Source organism: Pimephales promelas, chromosome 25, assembly GCF_988280905.1.
Source record: "Pimephales promelas chromosome 25, fPimPro1.hap1.1, whole genome shotgun sequence".
NCBI lineage: Eukaryota > Metazoa > Chordata > Actinopteri > Cypriniformes > Leuciscidae > Pimephales > Pimephales promelas.
Genome location: NC_142793.1, coordinates 12,363,198 through 12,387,413, shown reverse-complemented (window position 1 = coordinate 12,387,413; position 24,216 = coordinate 12,363,198). Strand labels below are relative to the sequence as shown.

The 24,216-nt window shown below is 36.0% G+C and overlaps 2 protein-coding genes and 1 long non-coding RNA gene across 5 annotated transcripts; all 3 read left to right on the top strand.

Annotated features, from left to right (window-relative positions):
• The first annotated feature begins 727 nt into the window (after positions 1-727).
• LOC120475387 (uncharacterized) lies at positions 728-6,474 on the top strand. Its single transcript, XR_016150760.1, has 3 exons — positions 728-936; positions 1,021-1,115; positions 4,535-6,474. It is a non-coding gene; the product is annotated as an uncharacterized LOC120475387 (long non-coding RNA).
• Positions 6,475-9,288: 2,814 nt separating this feature from the next.
• Positions 9,289-22,850, top strand: LOC120475381 (beta-1,4 N-acetylgalactosaminyltransferase 2). Of its 3 annotated transcripts, none has more exons than XM_039666065.2 (12): positions 9,289-9,610; positions 10,547-10,603; positions 10,696-10,833; positions 13,145-13,251; positions 14,336-14,373; positions 14,594-14,771; positions 15,045-15,131; positions 16,549-16,730; positions 16,815-16,958; positions 17,203-17,428; positions 19,606-19,799; positions 20,287-22,850. In XM_039666065.2, the coding sequence occupies exons 1-11, from the start codon at positions 9,540-9,542 to the stop codon at positions 19,785-19,787; spliced, it is 1,410 nt and encodes a 469-aa protein (XP_039521999.2). In that variant the 5' UTR covers positions 9,289-9,539; the 3' UTR covers positions 19,788-19,799; positions 20,287-22,850. The 3 variants fall into 3 exon arrangements, with proteins under 3 accessions (XP_039521999.2, XP_039521998.2, XP_039522000.2); XM_039666064.2 differs by having other exon boundaries at positions 9,289-9,757; XM_039666066.2 differs by lacking the exon at positions 9,289-9,610 and having other exon boundaries at positions 10,701-10,833.
• Positions 17,444-19,599, top strand: LOC148965049 (uncharacterized). Its single transcript, XM_089127580.1, has one exon. The coding sequence runs from the start codon at positions 17,677-17,679 to the stop codon at positions 19,378-19,380; it is 1,704 nt and encodes a 567-aa protein (XP_088983706.1). The 5' UTR covers positions 17,444-17,676; the 3' UTR covers positions 19,381-19,599.
• Positions 22,851-24,216: the final 1,366 nt, after the last annotated feature.

The following is a 24,216-nucleotide window of genomic DNA, read 5'->3' as shown; positions in this document are numbered from 1 at the left end:
CTAACAAATGCACTAGAAGTACATTGGTAATAAATACATGCTTAATTATATTTTTAAGAAATATGCAAACACAAGCATAATTTTAGTGAAGTATAAGTGCATTTAAAGAAAACACACTTATGTTGCTCTTACTTAAAAATACATTTTTCGAGTACTTTATGTACATAGCAAAATTCTTAAGCTTTTAGTGGGTTTAAAATATATGAACTTTATAAACACGTATGCCAGCTGCAATATATTTAAAAAATGTATGCATTTATCATTTTAATATTTAAATATATATATATTTTTTTTTATTGATTTTTTTTTTTTTACAATGTACCAAATTGTAATGTATTAGAAACATTTGTCAACTATATTAGGCATTGCAATGAGCATACCTAAAATTAATGATGTTCACTTTTACTTGTAAAGGGCTTCTTAAAAGGATGTTGTCCACTGCATGCTACGTTTAAATTCCCACAAGGATTTCAACATCATATTATTTGAATTTGATCAGATACATTTTCCAGAGATGATAAAAAAGTTTGTATGTGTACTTGTTTAAATTCAAACACTAGCATACTACTTACACGTGAGTCCCGATTGGTTCCAGAAGGTTCCAGAGCCGTTGAATGGTTGTGATTGGTTCTTATGATAATGAGCTCGCCTCTCGCCGCCTGAAAGGACTTAGTTTGGCCTCAGAGACTCCGTTTGTCAGACTATTCTCCTGTGCGTAAATGTTACTTGACTGTGATTAGATTTAGAGGTCTATATTTGAACATGTCTTTAGAGGACTAGGAAGAAACCACGAAATTAATATGGATTAGGTGATATTTTTTGTTATTAACATTTTGAAACGTAGTGTTTTGAGAAGACATAGTGTTGATTTTACCCAGCTTCTTTAAAGTTTGCATGGCGTGTGACATTTGGAACCTCATTATGTTGTGATTCTAGGTAAGATTTCTATTACATTAACGTTACTTGTCTTTGGCAGTAGTATAATTTTTGACACACAGTCTAACAGCACGTCTTTTTCAGTTCAGCTACATTCAATTTGACCAATCATAGCCAAGCTTTTCAAGTGACGTCGAAGCAGACTCGAAGAGATGAAGATGCAGCCTTAGAAGTAACTGGTAAGTTTTAGTTTTTTGCTAAATAAAAAGATCACTATTTAGATTTTTAATATTTATAAATGTTTTAAAAATCTTTGTGGACACATTTGTTTGTCTTATACAAATATAAAACATTGTCCAATGCATCTGCAACAAAAAATAATTAGTCATTATAACATGTACAACATTGCATCAACATTATTTTTATTTGCAAAATGAAGCTGTGTATTTATTTCTGATTTCTTGAAAAAATTGGTGTCATTATGTTATGGAAAAATACATGTTATGAACAAAGTTACTTTGTCTTGAGCTGACCAATAATGGTAGTGTGTGTTGATTGGAGTTTATAGTAGTTCAAGCCTGACAACCTTATGTATGCATATATAACTCTCTTTTTTTCATATTAATAGTTGTTGTTTTTCAGACAGCTGCTATAAGAAAAATTGGAATTGGAAAGAAAACGCAATTCTAATGCGGATGTCTGGCCACTTTAAGGGTTAGTTCACCCAAAAATGAAAATTAAGTCATTAATTACTCACCCCCATGCTGTACCAACCCCGTAAGACCTTCGTTCATCTTCGGAACACAAATGAAGATACTTTTGATTAAAGGGGGGGGGGTTGACTGCGATTTCACTATTTTCATTTTAAATAGTGTGTAATGTTGCTGTTGGTGCATGAACAGTATCTGCAAAGTTGCAGCGCTGAAAGTTCAATGTAAGCAGAGATATCGTCTTTTAAAAATCAGGAAGTATAATTGGCTATAAACGACTCGATTGGGACTACAGCTGGGTTATGGTACGTCACTAACCCGCACATTTGCATCAACCACTCCCTCAGAATATGCAGAAAATGGCAGGCGTATATTTCTGAGGCATGTCGACTCGTCGAGTGTGTTGTTCACGCAGCTGTCAGGTCTTCTGTGTTTCGGGCTTCCCATGGACGCTATACTTCCTCAACAATGGATACAATTTATGTTTGATTATGTTCCTGAAAATGACGATCGTAATCTTGCTCTCTGTGCTGCGCATTTTACGGAAGACAGCTTCCAGAATCTCCACGAATTCAACTCCAGATTCAACAAGAAACATGAAGCAGTTCCGACTTTAAAACCAGAGGCAGCAGTGTTGGGCCACAATCTGTAAGTAGGCTAAGACTTCATCATTTTAAATGTATTTGCATGTATAATTCCAGACGTAACGTTTGCCTTGTGTTTTATTTTTTTTTCAAATGCCAGTGCTGGCTTTATAGCCACTACTAGTTAGCCTATGCTATTTTGTGTCCACGACAAACTCGTACAAACATTATGGATCTTAATTTTCTATAAGTACTAATGTTTTAAATGTATTTTTCATACCATATCATATCATATCATATTAAACATACCAACGCTGTTTGAGTATAACATTAGTAGCCAGTCAGTTGCTATTGTTGCCAGTCAGATGCTATTGTGTAAAACAAACATGCAAAAAGTAAAAAAATGTAGCAAATTATTATCATTCAGAAACGTTTAGTAAGAGCCGTGTGTGGTGAGGTTCTGTTTGACTCTCTCCATCGCGGCTTTCTCGGTCTGATTCTGCCTCAAACTGATACTGCAGTTCGACACATATTTACATTCTGGACCGCAGCTCACGTTCCGCCCGTAAAGGTAATGGGCGTTAAACCTTCCGGACAACATGAGCGACAGTTTAGCCAATCACAACACACCGGGCCAAACTAACCAATCTGAGCCCACGACGTGTTTCTGAGGGAGTGTTTTCATAGAATCAGGAAGTGAACCGCTCGTTCGAGGACAGAGGAGAGCGCGGCTGACAATAAAGCTGAAGTTTATGAAAAATAAGACTTTTAAAAAAAGAAAAACCACGAATAAATGTTATATTGCACCCCATAAATACAATTATGCAAAGAAAAAAAGCAGTCAACCCCCCCTTTAAATTTGAGCGCTGGATAACTCCTCCATAGACTTCGTAAGGTACTAGCACTTGACGGCCCATAAAGTCATTAAAGAAAATGTTTAAATATTCCATGTGCCTACAGCGGCTCAATTATAAGTTTATCAAAAAAACATAAATAACAACTTTATTCTACTATTCCATTACTTCCTTATGGGCCTTGAGACGAGAGTTGAAGAGATTTCCAGAACGCATGAGCGAGAACTGAGATGAGGACGTTCTTCTTCGACTACTTCTTGTTACCGGCTGCTCACCGCTTAGTTTTACCGCCCCCTTACCGTATAAGATGATGATCCATATATAAGGCACTCCGGATTGTAAGGCGCACAGCGCTGTCGTATTTGAGAAGATTAAAGGCTTTTAAGTGCGCCTTATAGTGCGGAAAATACGCTAATTGAAACGCGTATGTACAGCGCGCGTCTTCCTTTGCTTGTAAACAGAAAGTTTTGCGCTTCCAGCTATATCAGCATGTCATCTTATACGGTAGGGGGGCGGTAAAACTAAGCGGTGAGCAGCCGGTAACAAGAAGTAGTTGAAGAAGAACGTCCTCATCTCAGTTCTCGCTCATGCGTTCTGGAAATCTCTTCAACTCTCTTCAATTAATGACTTAATTTTCATTTTTGGGTAACTAACCCTTTAAGTTAAATTCAACCAGAGGTTTGCGACTTCTTCTGTACGTTATCTTGTAATACTGAAATGCTGTGACATTGAATTAAAACAATGTTCTGTCCTAATATTTTTCATAATGAGTTACTAGAAAGTGTTCTTTCTTTTTCAAGTGTGTAAAGTTTTATTGTGAAAATTGTTATCAGCATAATGTTAGTATAGTAAACTTATATTCACAAAGTACAATTCTGTGTAAGTATTGGCAATGCACTTTTGAAAATGTGAATATACTGTATTTATTGACCAATTAAGTACTTTTTTCACCTGGAAAGTGTGTTGAGTAGTCCTTTATTTAATTCGGCCTTCAGTATACTGGTAGCCTACATGCTAACCAAAAAGTAGCCTAGCAGAGTAATAACAGATATTGATAAGTAGCTAAAAAGTGTACTTTCTTACTAATTTGAATAAACCCAAAGTAGAACTGAGCATACTATCATCACAATAATAATATTTTAAAAGTATAATGCTTGTATATTTGTACGACATTCAAAGTGCATTTTAAATGTACTTCTAACACAGAGATGCTACACTTAATGCTTATTAATCAAGCATGTATATTAGTACATACAGCCATATACTTCAAGTATACAAAGTATACTTGGAGTGGTTCCACTTTAGCACGTAAAAGTACACTTCAAATTGTGCTTTTCTACAATTAAATTACAACTAAAATATATTAAGTACAAAATGAGTTGTTCCAAAATAGCATGCTTCAAGTTAAATAATCATTAACAAACTTGAAGTATACTGATGATTAGTCTGGCTTTAAGTATGCTCAAGTATGCTAAGATTTAATATACTTAACATATTTATTTTTCACCAGGGTGCAATTGGCTGTTGCGTCACTCGCATTGTGTTTTGGGCGGAGGTAGCCTACGTCACCACCACATCATTCCTGCTGGTAAGTTGCATCAAAAAGTTTATGTTTTAAAGTGCAAGGATGGACTTTAATACTGCACACAAGTTTACTTCATGTATCTTTCAGTCGAGTCAAATGTGTTTGTTATTTGCGATGGTGAAATGTGATGACTGTGTATGTTAATCTGCTTGTGAACTCTGTCAATTCTCTGTTGATTCCATTTAAGATCTGTGAGCAAGAGCAACATTTGATGCGTGCACTGCCCACTAACCAGTTGTTGGTTGTTTGTCTCAGTTATGTTTTTATATTCGAATTTTTCATGTTCTGTGTATACATGTATTAGCTGAGTTAATTGTTAGCATTAGCACACGTGGTGTGTGCTCAAATGTGCTGTGTGCTTGCACGTGCTGAACTGAGTAACGGCGCCATTTTAGGTGGCTTTTCTTGTCTTTCTGTTTTTCATTTTATACCAAAAATATGAAAATGTGGGTTGTTTAAATGTATTGTCTGTCTGCAATTGTAAATTGATGAGAAATGAGAACAGAGACAGTGAGTTGTACTTTATTTCTTTAATGTATGTCTTATTTCCATTTTAATTCCACTATACGATCACTTTGTAAAATGTACGAGTAGAGTTTCACATCTCTCCTGCTGATCTGTGAGCAACATTTGATGCGTGAATGCACTGCCCACTAACCAGTTTTTGGTTGTTTGTGTCAGCCTGTTTGTCTCAGGCTCAGTAAAGACTATTCTTGAGTGACCATCCACCTGGGGCCTGTTTCAGAAAGGAGGTTAAGTGAAAACTCTGAGTATGTTAACTCTGAAATGAGGGAAACTCTGGGTTTTCCGTTTCAGAAAGGGGGGTAAGTTAAACCTGAGAAAGCAGAGCAAGTCACGCCCGTTTCTGAAAGAGAGGTAACTTATACTCAGAGTCAGTTACCATGGTAACTTACTCTGTGAACCTAACCTGGGGCCTGTTTCAGAAAGGAGGTTAAGTGAAAACTCTGAGTATGTTAACCCTGAAATGAGAGAAACTCTGGGTTTTCCGTTTCAGAAAGGGAGGTAAGTTAAACCTGAGACAGCAGAGTAAGTCAAGCCCGTTTCTGAAAGAGAGGTAACTTATACTCAGAGTCAGTTACCATGGTAACTTACTCTGTGAACCTAACCTGGGGCCTGTTTCAGAAAGGAGGTTAAGTGAAAACTCTGAGTATGTTAACCCTGAAATGAGGGAAACTCTGGGTTTTCCGTTTCAGAAAGGGAGGTAAGTTAAACCTGAGAAAGCAGAGTAAGTCAAGCCCGTTTCTGAAAGAGAGGTAACTTATACTCAGAGTCAGTTACCATGGTAACTTACTCCGTGAACTTAACCTGGTCGGGAGCAGGTTTTCTTCAGTAAACTCAGAGTTTCTTGCGGTCTCCTCCCCTTTTTTAAAGAGGAAGTGCTGTTAAACACCAACAATAATACTAAAATGTATTTACACATTCTTTAAGGAATATATATTGTTTGTCCATGGTTTAATTGACTAAATCTGTTTTGTAGCACTTTGCCAAAAAATAAAAGGATTTAAAATGTTTGCTAAACTTTTATTTGATTACCACCGTTTTTGATAATATATTTCTATTAAATCATTAAAAAAATTGGAATAAAAAACATTTAATAGAACTCACTTATTTTTCAAACATAATTTAATAAGTTATTAATGATAAAAATAAGATGTTAATCTTATTCATAATCAATTATTGAAGTTAGTTGATATGTTTTATTGAACAAATGTTTAATTTATTTAACTGTCATTTTAACTGATGATAATAATAACCGTAATTTAAGAATGCAGTTTATATATTTAATAATTGTTTAATACCATAAACCGTGATATTTTCTGAGATGTTTCTCAACTCTCCCCACATGGGGGATTCCCCCACCCCACCCCCACAAGTTACTCATGTTTTAAATTAACTACTTTTTACTTGAGTGGATTTTTAGACTGGTATTTTTACTTTAACTTAGGTAAAATTTTATCAAAGTAATAGTAGCCTACTTTAGGTTGAATAACATTCTTCCAGTTTCACCTCTATATTATAACAGTAAGTTACTCTAAAATAGTTATGAATTATTAACTGACATCTTCAACGGTGTAGTTAGATTAATGTAATAATCAGGCTACTATCTCTAGAAAGTATTGGTCTACATATTACTAATTGCTAAATCTCAACCTCAACCACTTGATTAATACAAAGAGGAGAGACAAGAAACTGCACTTTTAATTCTTTCAAATTCACAATATACAATTGCATGAATTATTCTTTTTTTTTTTTTTTTTTTTTTTTTTTAATATTTAACAGTCAGACATACATACAAACAAACCAACATAGTGCAGTAGTGAGCAATCTTGTAAATCCATAATTCCAGCAGTGGCAAGAGTGATTTAAGTGTTTGATCTAAGTGTGTAAGTGAGCGTGTATGAGCGTGGGTATGTGTATGCGTGTGTACACAAAGTAACCATTTATTATTTATTACCATTGTCCTTACCATCACTCCCCACTACCACCATACTGCCCATATTGTTTTTGTAGATTTTTATTTCCATCCTTCCTCCTATGTAACAATTGCCATTGTCAATCCTGTACAAAATATGATAATATAATAATATAATATAATATAAGACCACCTTCCCCCATATCTCATCAGTCCCTATCTTTTCCTATTTTTCTGTTTTTTTTTTGTTTTTGTTTTTGTGTGTGTTATGTGCAATGTCTAAAGTGCATTAAAAGAGGGAGTACAGTGCGAGAATGTCTCAAATTGGGCCAGAGATGCTGTCCCGTTGAAACTACTTCTCGCCTGTCTTGCCTGCCTTGGTGTTTGCGATGTTTTTCCAAATATACTTATTCTTTTTTTTTTCTTTTTTTTTTCCTTTTCTATGTGGTGCATTAAAAACCCATGAAAAGATAAGGGGGAAGTTATTGCATTAGTGATGACAATGACGCTTAATTCTAGTTCTAACTAGAATTGTAGTTCTAGTTCTAGTTCATGAATTATTCTTGAATTGATCAAAGTGTGTAGAGGGAGAAGGTTACATAAAAAATATACCTTTTAAAAATGTATGTTAAATCCACTATTGTTTTATACTTAATTGGTTTATGTAGTAGCCTATTTAATGTAATTGCATCATATTTTATTTTAAATTACTGAAGAATTAAGAGTAATCCCTTTAATTAAATTACAATATTTAGATTACTTGGTAATTAATAAACACCTCTTTTTGTCTGGCGCTGTTGCCATGGTGACTCATAATATCTGTGCTCCATTGATAATGGCTTTTTATAGTTGTGGTGCAAGCGCTTAACTCAGAGTCGGTCAACTCAGAGTTGATTGAACTAACTCATTTCAGCTGTTCTGTAACCGAAAACTCAGAGTTTCCCATCTCAGGGTAAGTCAACTCTGAGTTCAAGCTTTAACTCAGAGTTGGTTGAACCTCCTTATTGAAACGGGCCCCTGCTCTCTGTGTGATTCCATCCGCACAAACACACAACCATATATATATATATATATATATATATATATATATATGCACATTTTGAGTTGTGAAAAATAATGAAAAAATGTATTTCTGGTTAAACTGTATACCTGAAACGGTAGAATTTTGCAATGTTATGGCACTATATGCATGTTCAACATGTTGACCTCCAGTGTGAAGTAGTCATTTAGTTTTATACCGTTTGCACATTTTCGAGTTGTGAAAAAATTATAATAAATAAAATAATAATAATATAATAAAAAATATAAATAATAAAAAAAGCACATTTGGTCAACTATCAATTTCTGTTAAAGCGATACAAACTGGAATTCACTGCCCACTACAATCAAAGATACAGATACGTATTCCACCTTCTTAAAAACTGTCTGTCTGACGCTTACAGCGGCACACATTAATTTGACAGATGTGTTGTGTATTTGATGTGACATGATCATGCTGCTGCCGCTTGGTTTCTGCTGCCTGCCTCAATGTTATATCCCGTATGTGCTTTAATGTGGCCTCTGTGTGAATATTGTTTGTGTCGTGTTGCATCGTGTTGCTTGAATTGTTATGCCTGTGTCTGCTTGTCTATTTGTTTGAATTGTGTCACATGTTTAGTATGTCCGTCCCCTCTTGATAAGTCCTGCTGTATTTACATTTATTCATTTAGCAGACGCTTTTATCCAAAGCGACTTACAAATGAGAACAATAGAAGCAGTTAAACTAACAGTAGGACAAGTGCTATAACCCCTCTCAGTTTAATTTTAGTGCATTTTTTTAAATTTATTTATTTATTTATTTTTAAAATAGAATAGAAGAGAAAAGAAAGTGTAGTTGTAATGTATTTTATTGATGTGCCTATTGACAACTGGCCAGGGACTACGGCTGGAAATTAGCCGCTCTTTTTTATCAAAAAGGGACTGTTCACGTCATTATAAACTAATAAACTAAACTAAAATGATTTCTGATTAAACCGTATACATGAAAAGGTCACAGTTATGGTCACAGTTATGTGGTTTTGTGGCACAGCAAATAAAATGCAAAAAATATTACTTCTTAAAAAGAAAAAATCTTCCTAGAAAATTTTTGAAAATGTTGTGGAAAAGAAAAAAAAAATGTATTTAGCAAGAAAACTGACAAAATTATTTTATTTTTCCAAATGAGAAATAAAAGCCTAATGTGACATGTAACATAAAAAATGGATCATAAACACCTAATGTGACATGTAACATTACAGATCTTTGGCAAGGAGTGGTTGTACTTAAAAAAACAACAACAGCAGAAACATGTTTTAAGTGGTCCATTTAGTGTGTTTTATATACCCCATAATTTTCCTATAAGAGGAAATTGGTCCGGGTTCTTAAGGGTTAAACATATTCTAAGGAGACGCGTGAAAGCAATGGCCAATCTGGGAAAATGATTATCTGTGAATTGAAATAATAGGCTGGCAACTGTAAATGACCACACATCACACTTCACTGGCACCGGAGATCTGCCACTCCCTCATTCACCTGCAGCTCTTCACCAGGTAAAAACACCTCGGACTATCTTTAAACATGGTTTCAGTTGGACTCTGCAAAACTGCAGGCCTAGTCATCGTTCTGTTAACGGGATTGCTGATGTTCTTTTATTCTGACTGGGAGTTTAAGAGAAAAATCTCAACACAGTTATTAAGGTATATGTGTCACTTTATTGTCTTTTCTACATCACTCTGTACCTGAAATGACCCTTTAAATTATTTTTGTAGCTTTCCTAATGTGTACTGATTCACTCAGATCAATGATATGACTTTAGATTTGACTCACGAAGCACATTTTTAAATCAGGGATCTTAAAATGTTTTGAATGTGTCTGATTTGAATGATAATGACAACACCCGTATCGGGCTACTGAAATGTTAGTCCCTTAAGAGTGTTTCTAAATCTAGTTGAAGTTAAACTTCCCGAAGCAGTACATAGTCATACTGAAAAGGTTCGAGATGTTTAAATAATAGAAAATACTGTATATCTGTGTAAGGAATTTATTACTTACCGTTATCAACCTTTCATTTGTGGGTAATAATAAGAACATACATTCTTATAGCCTACATTTTTACCGTCCGTTGAAAGATAATAGCATCTTCCTTCCGTGAAATTTATTTTATTTATTTGTTGCATAATAGGTTTTTTTAGCAACATTTTGAAATATATAAAATATTGTTTCAACAAAAAATATATATGTGTATATATAGTCTTTAATTCTTGCTGTTAAAATCCTTACCGTTTTGTCATCCTTATTCTCGCAAATTCGAAAACCACAGCTTGAGGTTACCTGACAAATCCATGAATCAACCAACCATATTACAAATACAAATGTTATGATAGTAAAACACTAAAAGTAGCCTCATGATGGTTTAGGAAGAAATTTTATCATTTGGTTATGTAAATTGTACTCAAATATGGGTTTATGGTTGATCCACCCAAAAGGTTTTCAAGTTCCCAATGTCTCAAGGATATCGAGGTTCCAGACTTTCCCAAAATAAAGTGAGTAGATTAATTTCACTTTTTTGTATTTTCCTTGTTTTTGTGTTTTTAAGTTTAAAAAAAACAAAAATGTGTGTGTGTGCATGTCTCAGTATAGGGCCTTTTCACAATGAGAATCCAATGCCCTGTACCTGCCAAAAGACCAATCTTGCAAACCGGTTTGTGCCAATTGATGAACTGGATGATATGCAGAAACGGCGGGCAGAAGAGTTCAGACAACACCAGATAAGGTTTCTCAATTACCGTATCTTTTCAAAATCAGCATATAAAAAACACCCTATAAAAGCAGTCTGACTAATTGTTAAAACACAGCTTGAAGAAAATGTAAGACTTTACATTACATTTTACTTTACACAAGACTAAAGTGATTGCACTTTATTTTACAATACGAGTACTTACGGTGTACTTTAGGCCTTACTTATAAAGTCAGAATTGTGAGATATAAACTCACAATTGCATGAAAGTCAGAATGAGATATAAACTCCCAAATTATAAATAAAGCCAGAATTGTGAACTATAAAGTTTTAATTTTGAGAATGTAAACTGTTGATGTAAACTTGCAATTGTGAAATAAAGTCACAATTATCTTTTTAAATTGTTTTGTTAAACAATTAAATTATTAAAGGACAACTCCGGCGCAAAATGAATCTTTGGTCTAATTACACATTGTTACCTAGTCAACTGTTATCTGAGATTTATTTTGATGATTGCTGAATGTAAATAGTTTTATCTCTAAAAACAGTGTAGCCTATAACGCTATGTCACGGCTGGCTCATATACCGCAACATAAAAGAGGCAAACAACAAATGTTTTAACAATAAACCAATTTATTATTAACCAAGCAAACGAATATTAAATAACCAAAAAAAAAAAGAGAAAACCGACGTCTAGGGGAGGGGGAAAAACACACGCGCGTGGTTACTAAGTAAACAAAATCTGACGCTAAAAATAAATATGGGAAAACAACAATGCTAAAGAAATAATTTGAGAGAGGAGTGAGAGATGAGAGAGCTCTCACACCAAGTCACAGGTCTTTAAACGACCCCCTATAATGAGTTAATTAGGGATTGTATCTACCCTATCTCACGACCAATTCGTACGAATTCGTACGAGTGATTAAAAAGTGGCTAATTCGTACGACCTCACTCGTGCGAATTCATACGATTTGTCTAAACCCACGTGACGGTTATGTTTAGGGGCGGGGTCAGGGGTAGGTCATTCGTACGAATTCATACGAATTGGCCAATTCGTAAAATATGTACGATTTAGCAAAAATCTTACTAATTTGTACGACTGAGGTCGTATGAATTGTTACGAATTAGCCACCTCGTAAAATTCGTACGAATTCCCGTGAGATCGGGTTTACACCTGTTGCCCAACTAACGTCTGCACTGTGTAGCAGAGCCAGTAGGGGTAAACAGGCAGGCGTAACAGCTAGTATATAGGGCATAGAGTAATGACAAATAAAAATCGCTTGTTATTACCACTAACAAGGCTCAAAATAGCCCCACACTAACACGGTAGCATAATAAGGGTCCCTACATTCAAACTGAAGCATTGAGAACTTTGTGTGTATAAAATATCTTCTTATTAAACTGTTTGGACACTGACAGTCAACTTCGCGAATACAGGAAGAAGCCATCTTTGAAAAATAGTCTCTACCAGTCGATCTACGAACGCCGATCCATGTGCGCTGGTGAGATGTGAATAAGGTGATAAGGTGAGCGCGAACAGTAGGCTACGTGTACATATTGAAGAGAAGAAAACGGTTTGTGTTTGTGTTTCTTCCGGAAACAACGGACCATATGAGATTCTGCACAGTTCAGCGCACTTGGATCGGCGTTCGTAGATCGACTGGTAGAGACTATTTTTCAAAGATGGCTTCTTCAGAGCCCGTCTAACGGAGAGCCTTGGCACTTCCTATTAGCCCCATTGTGTATCATCCTGGTTGCAGTTCCATTAGAATTCCACTGGAGGTGATCGCGGGCGAGAGCAGAATGAATGGGAGTCTATGGGGCTAAATGGCTAAATGTGTCTCTTTCGCCTGCTTGTCGTTAAATTAACATCGATTTTATTGTTGATTCCGCAAGTTCAATATAGATTATAGGCCAAAAGTCGAATGAATGAGTACTTATGTCCTTTTGATTTCTTACAGGAGGCTGTTGTTGGCCGGAACACGCTAGCGTTCTGCTATTGTGTGACGTCATCACATTTTTGAACGGATTTTTAGAACAGATAAGTGAACTTAAAAATGCAATTTTCAGCTGAGTGTATTATCTTAGCCCTCCCTTTTGAATGAAACCTTCAAATTACTTGACAAAAAATTACATCCTGAGAAAAGTGGATTTATGGGGGTGAAACCCCATTGACTCCCATTCATTCTGCACTCTACCGCGATTATTAGACCAAAGATTCATTTTGCGCCGGAGTTGTCCTTTAGGCGATGTCATATGAAGTTATAACTAAAATGTTTACTTTTTGGTTGAACATTATTTAGTCTATTGTATTGTACTTTAAAATTACAATTACACGTGTCTTCAGGACAGGGAAAGAAAACGATGTTCTTATTCTCGCCCCTGCCAACACCCCACTCCAGTATCCAATCAGAGGATTCAGAGTGTCTCCCATGAAGAAAACACTCATTCCTGGTGAGACTGAGTCTACGGATCCTTTACTTGATTTCAGATTAACAAATAGTTGCAGAGAGACATACATTTGCACACTTGTAATAATGTAAGATATACACATACACTTGGAATAATGAAGGTTGTTAATCTTTTGAAGGTTGTCTCTTCTGCTCACAAAGGCTCCATTTATTTGATCAAAAATACAGGAAAAATATTACAATTTAAAATCACTTTTCTTTCTATTTGAATAAAATGCAATTTATTCCGGTGATCAAAGCAGGATTTTCAGCATCATTACTCCAGTCTTCAGTGTCACATCATTCACTCTAATATAATGCTCAAGAAACATTTCTGATTATTATCAATGTTGGAAACAGTCGCGCTGCTTCATATTTTTGTGGAAACATCATGATGCATTACCATTAAAAAGTTTAGAGTAATTGAGATTAAAAAACAGAAAATAAATTGGAAGAAAGTAATACTTTTATTTAGCAAGGATACATTAAATTGATCAAAAGTGACGGCAAACATGTATAATGTTATGAAAAGATTTAAATTTAAAATAAATGCTGTTCTTTTAATGAAAGTTTTTAGAAAAAAAAAGTTTTTACTCATTAAAAAATCCTCATGGTTTGCAAAAAATAAATGCATTTTTAAAAAAGCAACACAACTGTTTTCAACATTGCTAATAATAGGACCATTATTAATTGAGCACTCATAATAATTAATCATAATTTAGCATCAAATCATCGGTATTTCCGAAGGATCGTGTGACACTGAAGACTGGAGTAATGATGCTGAAAATTCAGCTTTAAATCACGGGAATAAATGACATTTTACAGAAATATATTACATTCTATTTTGTAATATTTCACAATATTACTTTTTCTAATGTAATATTGATTAAATGAATGCAAAACTTTGAAAAATCCAAATTATTGCTAAATTTGAACCAGTAGTGTACAGTATATGTGTGTGTGTGTGTGTGTGTGTATATATATATATATGTGTGTGTGTGTGTTTATTTAGGTTTTGATATTAATTTAAACAATGACATTAATGCATTTCTATCTATGTTAATTAAAGAACTGTTTCATTATTAAAGGTCTAGCGCTGCAAACACAAAGCAGAACGGTTTACAAGGTTTGTTCTGCTGAAAATGGTTTAATTAAGGTGATGGGTTTTATATCTCAGTCATTGGTTTGTTTCAGACGGTCTCTCGGGTTTACTGTGTTTTTCCTTCTTTAATCTGATGGTTTGTGCCATTTTGGTTTTTTTTTTAATGTTGGTGGATTGTTTTAAAGACTTCATGATGTTAAAGATAATCAAATGAGCTCATCGGATCTGGCTCATCGGTCTCCAGGTGTCTCTAAGGGTGCAGAAAGGGCTGCTCTCAGTGGATGTTCAGGAGGGTGAGCAGGTGAATGGACTGAATGAGAAACATCTGAGCATCTCATCCAGCAACCTTCAACAGCTCAATGATCTTCTGAGCAGAGTGACCTACACCAGCACCATCTACCACATCAAGACCCAAGACCTCGGTACGTAACCTAAAGGGATTGTTCAGTCATCATACTCGCATGTCATTCCAAACCTGCTTGACTTTCTTCTGCTGAACACAAAAGGAGATGTTTTGATAAATATTAGAGTCAAGAACAACATTAGACCTCACCGACTTTTATTGTATGAACAAACCTATATTGAGTTATATGGTCCACTTTGATGATACTTTTTTTATCTAATCTAAATGTACTGACTTGCTCAATTCAATTTATATGTACAAAGAATATTTTTACAAATGTTTTTGTCTTTAGCATACTTCTCTTTTGAGAACCATGAAGTCATATTCCCGATTGAGATCAGACGTCTGTCTGTTCCTGTTCTGTTTGACGTGGGAAAAGGTGAGCTCAAGTATTAACACAATATATTTAATATATGTAACCTTCTGAACAGTTTTATTTTAGTTACTTTAAATTTTATTTTAAGGTTTTTTTTTCATATTTGTCAGCTTCTGTGATTTGTATTGTAATTTAAAAAAATCCTTTAAATCCTTGCTTATCTTGCTTATGCTACTCCTCTTGAATGAGTTAGTGAATGGGTGAATGTGAGGTAATATGTAAAACGCTTTGGTGGCCATTGGGTCTGTGAAAGCTATATGAATCCTCGATGCTCAACAAAAAACTCATACTCATAAATGTAACCGGTGCTACTCGACCCACTCTGAGCAGCCTCTAGCATTAGCCACTAGCGCCTCTTGAGGCCAGGGGAGTGAGGTTTACACACACAGCTCTTACTGGTCTACATCTGGTACACTCACCCCCTAAACCTCAATCCCATCCGGGTCACGGCACCAATAAACTGGTTCTACTCGACCTGCTGCAAGCCGGATTCAGGGGAGTGAGGTTTACATGCACAGCTCTTTAGTCTACATCCGGTACACTAACCCCCTAAACCTCAATCCCATCCGGGTCACGGCACTAATAAACTGGTTCTACTCGACCTGCTGCAAGCTTGATTCAGGGGAGTGAGGTTTACATGCACAGCTCTTTAGTCTACATCCGGTACACTAACCCCCTAAACCTCAATCCCATCCGGGTCACGGCACCAATTAACTGGTTCTACTCGACCTGCTGCAAGCTGGATTCAGCCTCTTGAGGCCAGGGGAGTGAGGTTTACATGCACAGCTCTTACTGATGTACATCCGGTACACTCCACCCCCTAAACCTCAATCCCACCCGGGTCACGACACCAATAAACTTGTTCTAATCAACCTGTTGCAAGCTGGATTTAGCCTCTTGAGGCCAGGGGAGTGAGGTTTACACGCCCAGCTCTTATTGGTCTACATCCGGTACACTCACCCCCTAAACCTCAATCCCATCCGGGTCACGGCACCAATAAACTGGTTCTACTCGACCTGCTGCAAGAGGTCCTTTTGAGGCCAGGGGAGTGAGATTTACACGTACAACTCTCACTGGCCCATGATGTACACTCTGAGATGCAAAAAGATACAGTGGCTTCCCTGATTGCATCAAATTCCATTTTCCATTTTCAAATTCCATTGATTTTGTTCTCTGGAATGCATTAGATGAAAACAGTGCTTTATCGCACATGTTTTATGCAATATTACAATTTTGCACAGTTAAATTTGCACTTTTGGATGGGAACCTAGCTAGTAACAATGCTCCTGAACAAATGACTGTTGATTAATTTATTATTGTGAACACAATCAATCACCACACTGACCTTTCATGGGCTCATAATTCTCTCTATCTCTCTCTCTCTCTCTCTCTCTCTCTCTCTCTCTCTCTCTCTCTCTAGACATAAACTCCCAGGTGACTGTACTAGTTAAAACTTTTTTGAGATATAAAGAACTAAATGTCCTCATCGATAGTGTTCGTCGGCTCTACCCAAAAATAAAGATTATTATTGCTGATGACAGTCTGCAACCAGAGAAGGTGGTCGGTGAGAATATAGAACACTATGTAATGCCCCCTGCACAGGTACAAACATCAGGTTGTTTAAACTGAATGTTATTGTAATTTGCTTGAAGTATAAAAGTTTATAAATATTGTTTGGTCTTTCAGGGCTGGTTTGCAGGCAGAAATCTGGCAGTGTCACAGGTCACCACTAAGTACTTCCTGTGGGTGGATGATGACTTTTTGTTTCTTAATGAGACGCGTATTGAAAGCTTTGTAAACATTATGGAAGCCGTTCCTGAACTAGATGTGGTAATTATGTCAATTATATCATCTTGATGACCTCAAATAAATATAAAAGTTGGGGTCAGTTAGATATCTTCAGCTCTCTGCACATTCATATGATCAAAAACAGTACAATAGTAAATATTATGGAATTAATTTTTTTTTTTAAGTTTTAAAGAACTGTTTTCTAATCTGTATTCCTGTGAACAATACTCCAGTCATCTTTTTTGTAGTTAGGCTATTACTCATTCATTCTGTCTCTCTCCATCAGGTTGGTGGTGAGGTACAAGGAAATCAGTTCTTGTTTAAGCTGGAATATGAGGAAGGGAGTAGCGATGAAGGCGGCTGTATATCGCGGGTCAGTCGTACCCACGCGCCTCTGCCAGGTTTTGACGGCTGCTTCTTCGTGGATGTAGTTGTCAACTACTTCTTGGGCCGGACGGATGCTGTGCGACGGGTCGGCTTTGACCCGTTCTACAAAAGAGTGGCTCACGGTGGTAGGTGGACTTCAAACTGTTGATTGAAAACATCCACATCAAATGAAGTCACACGATGCGTTCTGGATGGGGTCTGTTGTTTAATTATTTCCAAATAGACTTGCAAAGTGAAATTAAGCTTCAACAATAAGTTACAACATATTTTAGAGTTTAAAAGGATAGTTAAAAGCCAAAAATAAAAGTGTGAGAACTATGAAATATGAGGTTCTCGTGTGTTACGCATCACGTTTGAGCATCTTCAAGAACCAATGAGGTTCATTCTCGTGTTACGCATCACGTTTGAGCATCTTCAAGAACCAATGAAGTTCATTCTTGTCTTGCGCATCACATTTGAGCTTCTGCAAGAACCAATGAAGTTCATTCTTGTGTTACGCATCACGTTTGAGCATCTTGAAGAACCAATGAGGTTCATTCTTGTGTTACACATCACGTTTGAGCTTCAGCAAGAACCAATGAGGTTTATTATTGTCTTGCGTATCCTGTTTGAGCTTCAACAAGAACGAATGAGCACGTTTGAGCATCTTCAAGAACCAATGAGGTTCATTCTCGTGTTACGCATCACGTTTGAGCTTCAGCAAGAGCCAATGAGGGTCATTCTCGTGTTACGCAGCACGTTTGAGCTTCAGCAAGAGCCAATGAGGTTCATTCTCGTGTTACGCAGCACATTTGATCTTCAGCAAGAGCCAATGAGGGTCATTCTCGTGTTACGCATCATGTTTGAGCTTCAGCAAGAGCCAATGAGGTTCATTCTTGTGTTACGCAGCACATTTGATCTTCAGCAAGAGCCAATGATGTTCATTCTTGTGTTACGCATCACGTTTGAGCTTCAGCAAGAGCCAATGAGGGTCATTCTCGTGTTACGCAGCACGCTTGAGCTTCAGCAAGAGCCAATGAGGTTCATTCTCGTGTTACGCAGCACATTTGATCTTCAGCAAGAGCCAATGAGGGTCATTCTCGTGTTACGCATCATGTTTGAGCTTCAGCAAGAGCCAATGAGGTTCATTCTTGTGTTACGCAGCACATTTGATCTTCAGCAAGAGCCAATGATGTTCATTCTTGTGTTACGCATCACGTTTGAGCTTCAGCAAGAGCCAATGAGGGTCATTCTCGTGTTACGCAGCACGTTTGAGCTTCAGCAAGAGCCAATGAGGTTCATTCTCGTGTTACGCAGCACATTTGATCTTCAGCAAGAGCCAATGAGGGTCATTCTCGTGTTACGCATCATGTTTGAGCTTCAGCAAGAGCCAATGAGGTTCATTCTCGTGTTACGCAGCACATTTGATCTTCAGCAAGAGCCAATGATGTTCATTCTTGTGTTACGCATCACGTTTGAGCTTCAGCAAGAGCCAATGAGGTTCATTCTTGTGTTACGCAGCACATTTGATCTTCAGCAAGAGCCAATGATGTTCATTCTTGTGTTACGCATCACGTTTGAGCTTCAGCAAGAGCCAATGAGGTTCATTCTTGTGTTACGCAGAACATTTGATCTTCAGCAAGAGCCAATGAGGTTCATTCTTGTGTTACGCATCACGTTTGAGCTTCAGCAAGAGCCAATGAGGTTCATTCTTGTGTTACGCAGAACATTTGATCTTCAGCAAGAGCCAATGAGGTTCATTCTTGTGTTACGCATCACGTTTGAGCTTCAGCAAGAGCCAATGAGGTTCATTCTTGTGTTACGCAGAACATTTGATCTTCAGCAAGAGCCAATGAGGTTCATTCTCGTGTTACGCATCATGTTTGAGCTTCAGCAAGAGCCAATGAGGGTCATTCTCGTGTTACGCATCACGTTTGAGCTTCTTCAAGAACCAATTAGGTTCATTCTCGTGTTACGCAGCATGTTTGAGCATCTTCAAGAACCATTGAGGTTTGTTCTCACACGTCAAGTAGGTTCGGTTGAGCTTCATTTTATGTTCGCTGATCAATGTTTATATGTGAATAAAAGCCTTTTTTGATTCCCCAAAGAACCTCTCAGTGAACATTTCTTAAAATAAGCTTTTTTTTAATGTAAAGAGCTATTTAATAATCTAAAGAAACATTTTCCACAATTACAAACCTTCTGTGGAATGTAAAGTTTAGATGAATGTTGAAGGTTCTTTATGGAAACATTGATGCCAATAAATAAACTTTAGTTTTAAGAAACAAGAATCTGATTTAATTTTTATTTTTTTTATTTACAGAATTCTTTGTTGACGGACTTGGAGATTTATTTGTTGTCACCTGCAAAGGTCTCAGAATTGGTCACCAAAAATATGGTCGCACAGACAAGTATGGTTCCTACAGGCATCCTCCCAAAAGTGATTCACAGACAAAAATAAGTCACAATTTTTTCAAGAACCATCTAAAATGCATAAAATACTAAGGGACACTTCAGGTGAAATATGATTTTCCTTACACATTATTAATCTTTGATTAATTAGATTTTTTTTTCTCTCTCTCTTTCAATCAAACTTATTGACAAATCTGTTCAGACTATTTTGGTCACACTTTAAAATAAGGTTCCATTAGTTAATATTAGTTAATGCATTTACTAACATTAAATAACACTGAGCAATATTTGTTTCAGTATTTAATAATCTTAATCTTAACGTTAGTAAGTAAAAATACAACTGTTCATTGTTAGTTCATTGTTAGTTCAGGTCCATTAAAACATACAACTTCTGATTTTAATATAATCTCAGAAAAATAAATGCTTTAGAAGTATTTTTCATTGTTAGTTCATGTTAACAAATGGAACCTTATTGTATGTTTTATATAGTATAATAATAGCAAAGTAACACAAAATGAAAATGATGTAGTGAATTGTGATCAAAACATGTTCAACTAAACTTAACTTAAATCTAAACTTGTTCTTTGTGTAGATTCCGGCTCTGATTCTGAACATTCTCTCGACTCCATGCATGCTGGGATGTTTTTTAAACACTAAGGAGTTCACATGTATGTTGCAGAATTGTCAGCTGGTTTTGACTTTTCCTTCAATAGTACTTTTAAGTAATACGAGTTGGATCTTGTAACTAAAGAGCATACTGAAATGTATATGAGGGTAACAGGTATTATCGGTATAATGAGCTCAGGATAATGAGTATGAAAATTTTAGTGTCATCTTCATTTTTCTTCTTAGAATGTATTTCATTGGGTTTTTTATCTACTGCATACAAACGTATTTAAGTGTACACTACAGAATGTTAAAGGTATGCTAACGGTTGAAACAAGTGTAGCCAAGTCAATAGGGGGCGACGTCATCGGGTTGGGCTTTCAAACTGCCCTTGAATATTCCACTCCAATTTTAAGGTGCGTTCCATTCGACAGGGTCCCTACGCAGTGTTCACTGCTCCCTACTCCCTAAACACGGTACATCAGTTGAAGTGGACTTCGCTGTCAATATTCACTCATTTGGAATGCCCTGAAACGTCATCAAAAAAAGGCAACAACAGGGTCACGCAGATTATGATATAACTTAATAAAATGTTAAATGTCTTAATTAAAATGTACTTTCCTTTCTAATTTAAAATCATATAGGCCTATAGATACATTCATCACCCCAAACCATTCATAAATACTCTAGTTTGTATAATAATAATAATATTTAAGAATACTCAATGCGAAATTTAAATTTAAAATCTCTTCTACCGACTCAAACAGAGCTTGACGACGTAGATGTGACGTGAGCAACCCGTCTGTCTTCTAGTGGCTGTGGCATGAGAAATCTGAATCATTCCCTTCCAAAACTTGCAGAGGCGGAGAGTGTGAATAGGAGCTGTCCATGAGCTACGATAAACTTTAGCTAGGTATTCTGATTAATTATTTTGTCATTTTGCCTCCACGTTTCCCCGATTGCACGTGAGCTTCTTCTCCTGTCCATACGGTAATCTCTCTACTGTGCGACAGAGAGTCGCGTGGTTATGACGCAATCGTTAGCCTACTTTTACAAAAAACTGCTTCTACGGGGCCATAACATAAGCTACAAAGTAATGGATCATTTTATACATTGTCGTGTTTCTTTATAAATAAATAATGGACAAATGGGGTCTTCAAACACCTCAGATGTAAAGTTATTCGCTGTCAAAGTGACGTCAAAATGAATGGGAGTCAATGGGAATGCTAACGCAAGTGAAGTTCTGTATACAAGATGGCAGCTCCCGCGAGGCTTCAACTTCCGGTCGATGGATTACCCCCTTGGTTCCGACTGATGATGCGGTGCACAATGACAGTTGGTTGATTTTCACTCGCCACTTCCTGTGAAGTGATGTTTCGATGTTCGCTTATTCCCAAACGGCGTTTTCAGTGCCCTTCGAACTGAACATGTTCGTTCACTTCAGATTGGAATCTCACTTAAAGGTCCCGTATTATCCCCTTCTTATTCCCCTAAAATAAGTCTCTGATGTCCCCAGAATTTGTATGTGAAGTTTCAGCTCAAAATACCCAACAGATCATTTTTTACAGCATGTTTAAATTGTCATTTTTGGGGGTCAGAAAAACGCACTGTTTTAGTGTGTGCCCTTTAAATGCAAATAAGCTGCTGCTGCTGCCGGCACAGGGGGCGGAGCTTCATGAGCTTGCGCTTAATCTCACAGAATGATGACAATATCAGAAACTCTCAGTAACGGTGTTCATTTCGAGTCGGACAATAATGCCTACGGAGTCAGAGTGCTGTATAGAGATGGAACAGGTATAGTTTAGTAGTTTAATTACTGTTATTATAACGTATTGTCATCTGCTTGTATGTATCCATTATTCATTAATAGCATACAAATCTGCTGTTTCAGACCAGGTCCGAATGATGATCAAAAAACTGTTCTACTGACGTCATTAAAGAAGGAAGTAGAGGGATGTAGTCCAAACGGGCTTCTTCTGTTAAATAAAATATCTCGCTTGGCATTCAACTTTGAGCTTTATAATTTTACAGATATTATTTATACTCTAACAACAACATTACACACTAACTAAAGTTCGAAACATGGGATCACGAAGAACGCGATCTTTTAAGATGGCGAAAATGGTCGAATGGAACGCACCTCTATTTAGGTACGAGATTTCAGATAATCTGAGGGCTTCCTGTACAGATATTCAATTGAATGAATATAGGCAGAATTACTATAAACAAAGCTCTACTTTTATTAAATACATGGATTCTGGTCTTATTCACTATTCAGGTCTTATTTTGATTTTACATGTTCTTTGTAATGCATTATTTTTTATATATATAAAATCATATCTAAATGCACTGAATACATTAAAATACGGGGTAAACTACATCCTGTGTGGATTTACTATGAAAGGCAGTTCTGTTTGCGACCCTAGAAGCTCATTTGCATTTTCTTCTATGCTAGTTCAAAGGTTTGCATAAGACAGCTTGTTTGCATTTCGTGTGGGGTCATGAACTGCATTTTTAAAATGCTTGGTCCACTTATAATGTAATCAAGTTTTTTTTCTCCTAATTTAGAAGTAAATGCTATTTATTATCCTGTTTTTGACCCTCTTTTTCAAACACTTCATGGCCATGCCATTCAAGACTTGAAGTAAACGCCCACTGCTGTGATTGGGTAACAGTTTTGCATATTTAAATAAGAACTTGGTGTTACCATAGTTATAACTGACACAGGATCTGGGGTCTGGTTTATAGAAAATGTTTTTTTTTATTATTCTTTCATATACTATTTTGACTTCTATCTTCTGCCCAAGTTTGGAATAGTATTTTAACTGATATAAAAATAGTATTTTAACTATTATTTAAACTTTTCGTGCATAAATTATGATAATCTTAGTCAGGACTTTTTATGTGTTTCTATTGCTCTTGGGGCATAAAAAAAGATTTTGTTCAATTATTTTTTAACAAATTTTTCAAAGAGATGTTCAGATGTCATGCATTTATTGTTTAAACTGAGCTTCTGTATTACACATACAATAATCAAACATATAAAGTATGTGTATTTAACAAACTAATTGTATCAAATCATGTGAAAACTAAAATATATTAAGAAATATAAATCCAAAATATTGCAAAGGCAATTGAACTTCATACAAGTTGCACTTTGGGTATCTTTGATATCAGAACATGAGGACGTGCAGCCTGTCAATGTACAACTGTGGAAACCACTCAGATGTTCCTCCAGTGTGCCAGAGTATGTCAATTTACCCCTATTAGCTGATAATTCTAATTATGTTCAAGATTGACACATTTCTAGCATAGCCCCTCTTCTGAGAACCTAGAATTACCAGTGTTGGGGTAATGCATTATAAGACATGAATAACAAATTCAGATTACTTTTTTGATGTAACAAGTAAAGTAATGTGTTCCAAGTACATTCATTACATAATCAGATTTGTTTAAATGTTATGAGTGAAGTAATGTTTTATACAAGTAACATGCATAACCTAATCAGATTTCTAATAACTGACAAGTAAAGTAATGTTTTATACAAGTTACATGCATAACCTAATCGGATTACTTTTTGATCTAACAAGTGATGAATTATAAGTAATGTGCATTACCTAATCAGATTACTTTTTGAACTAACAATTAATTATAAGTAATGTGCATTACCTAATCAGATTACTTCTTGATCTATCAAGTAATTAATTAAAAGTAATGTGCATTACGTAATCAGATTACTTTTTGTTGTTACAAGTAAAGAAAAGCATTACAATAATGTGCATTACGTAATCAGGTTACTTCTTGATGTTACAAGTAAACAAACGCATTACAATAACGAGCATTATGAAAACAGATTACTTTTTAATCTAACAAGTAATGCATTACAAGTAATATCCATTACGTAATCAGATTACTT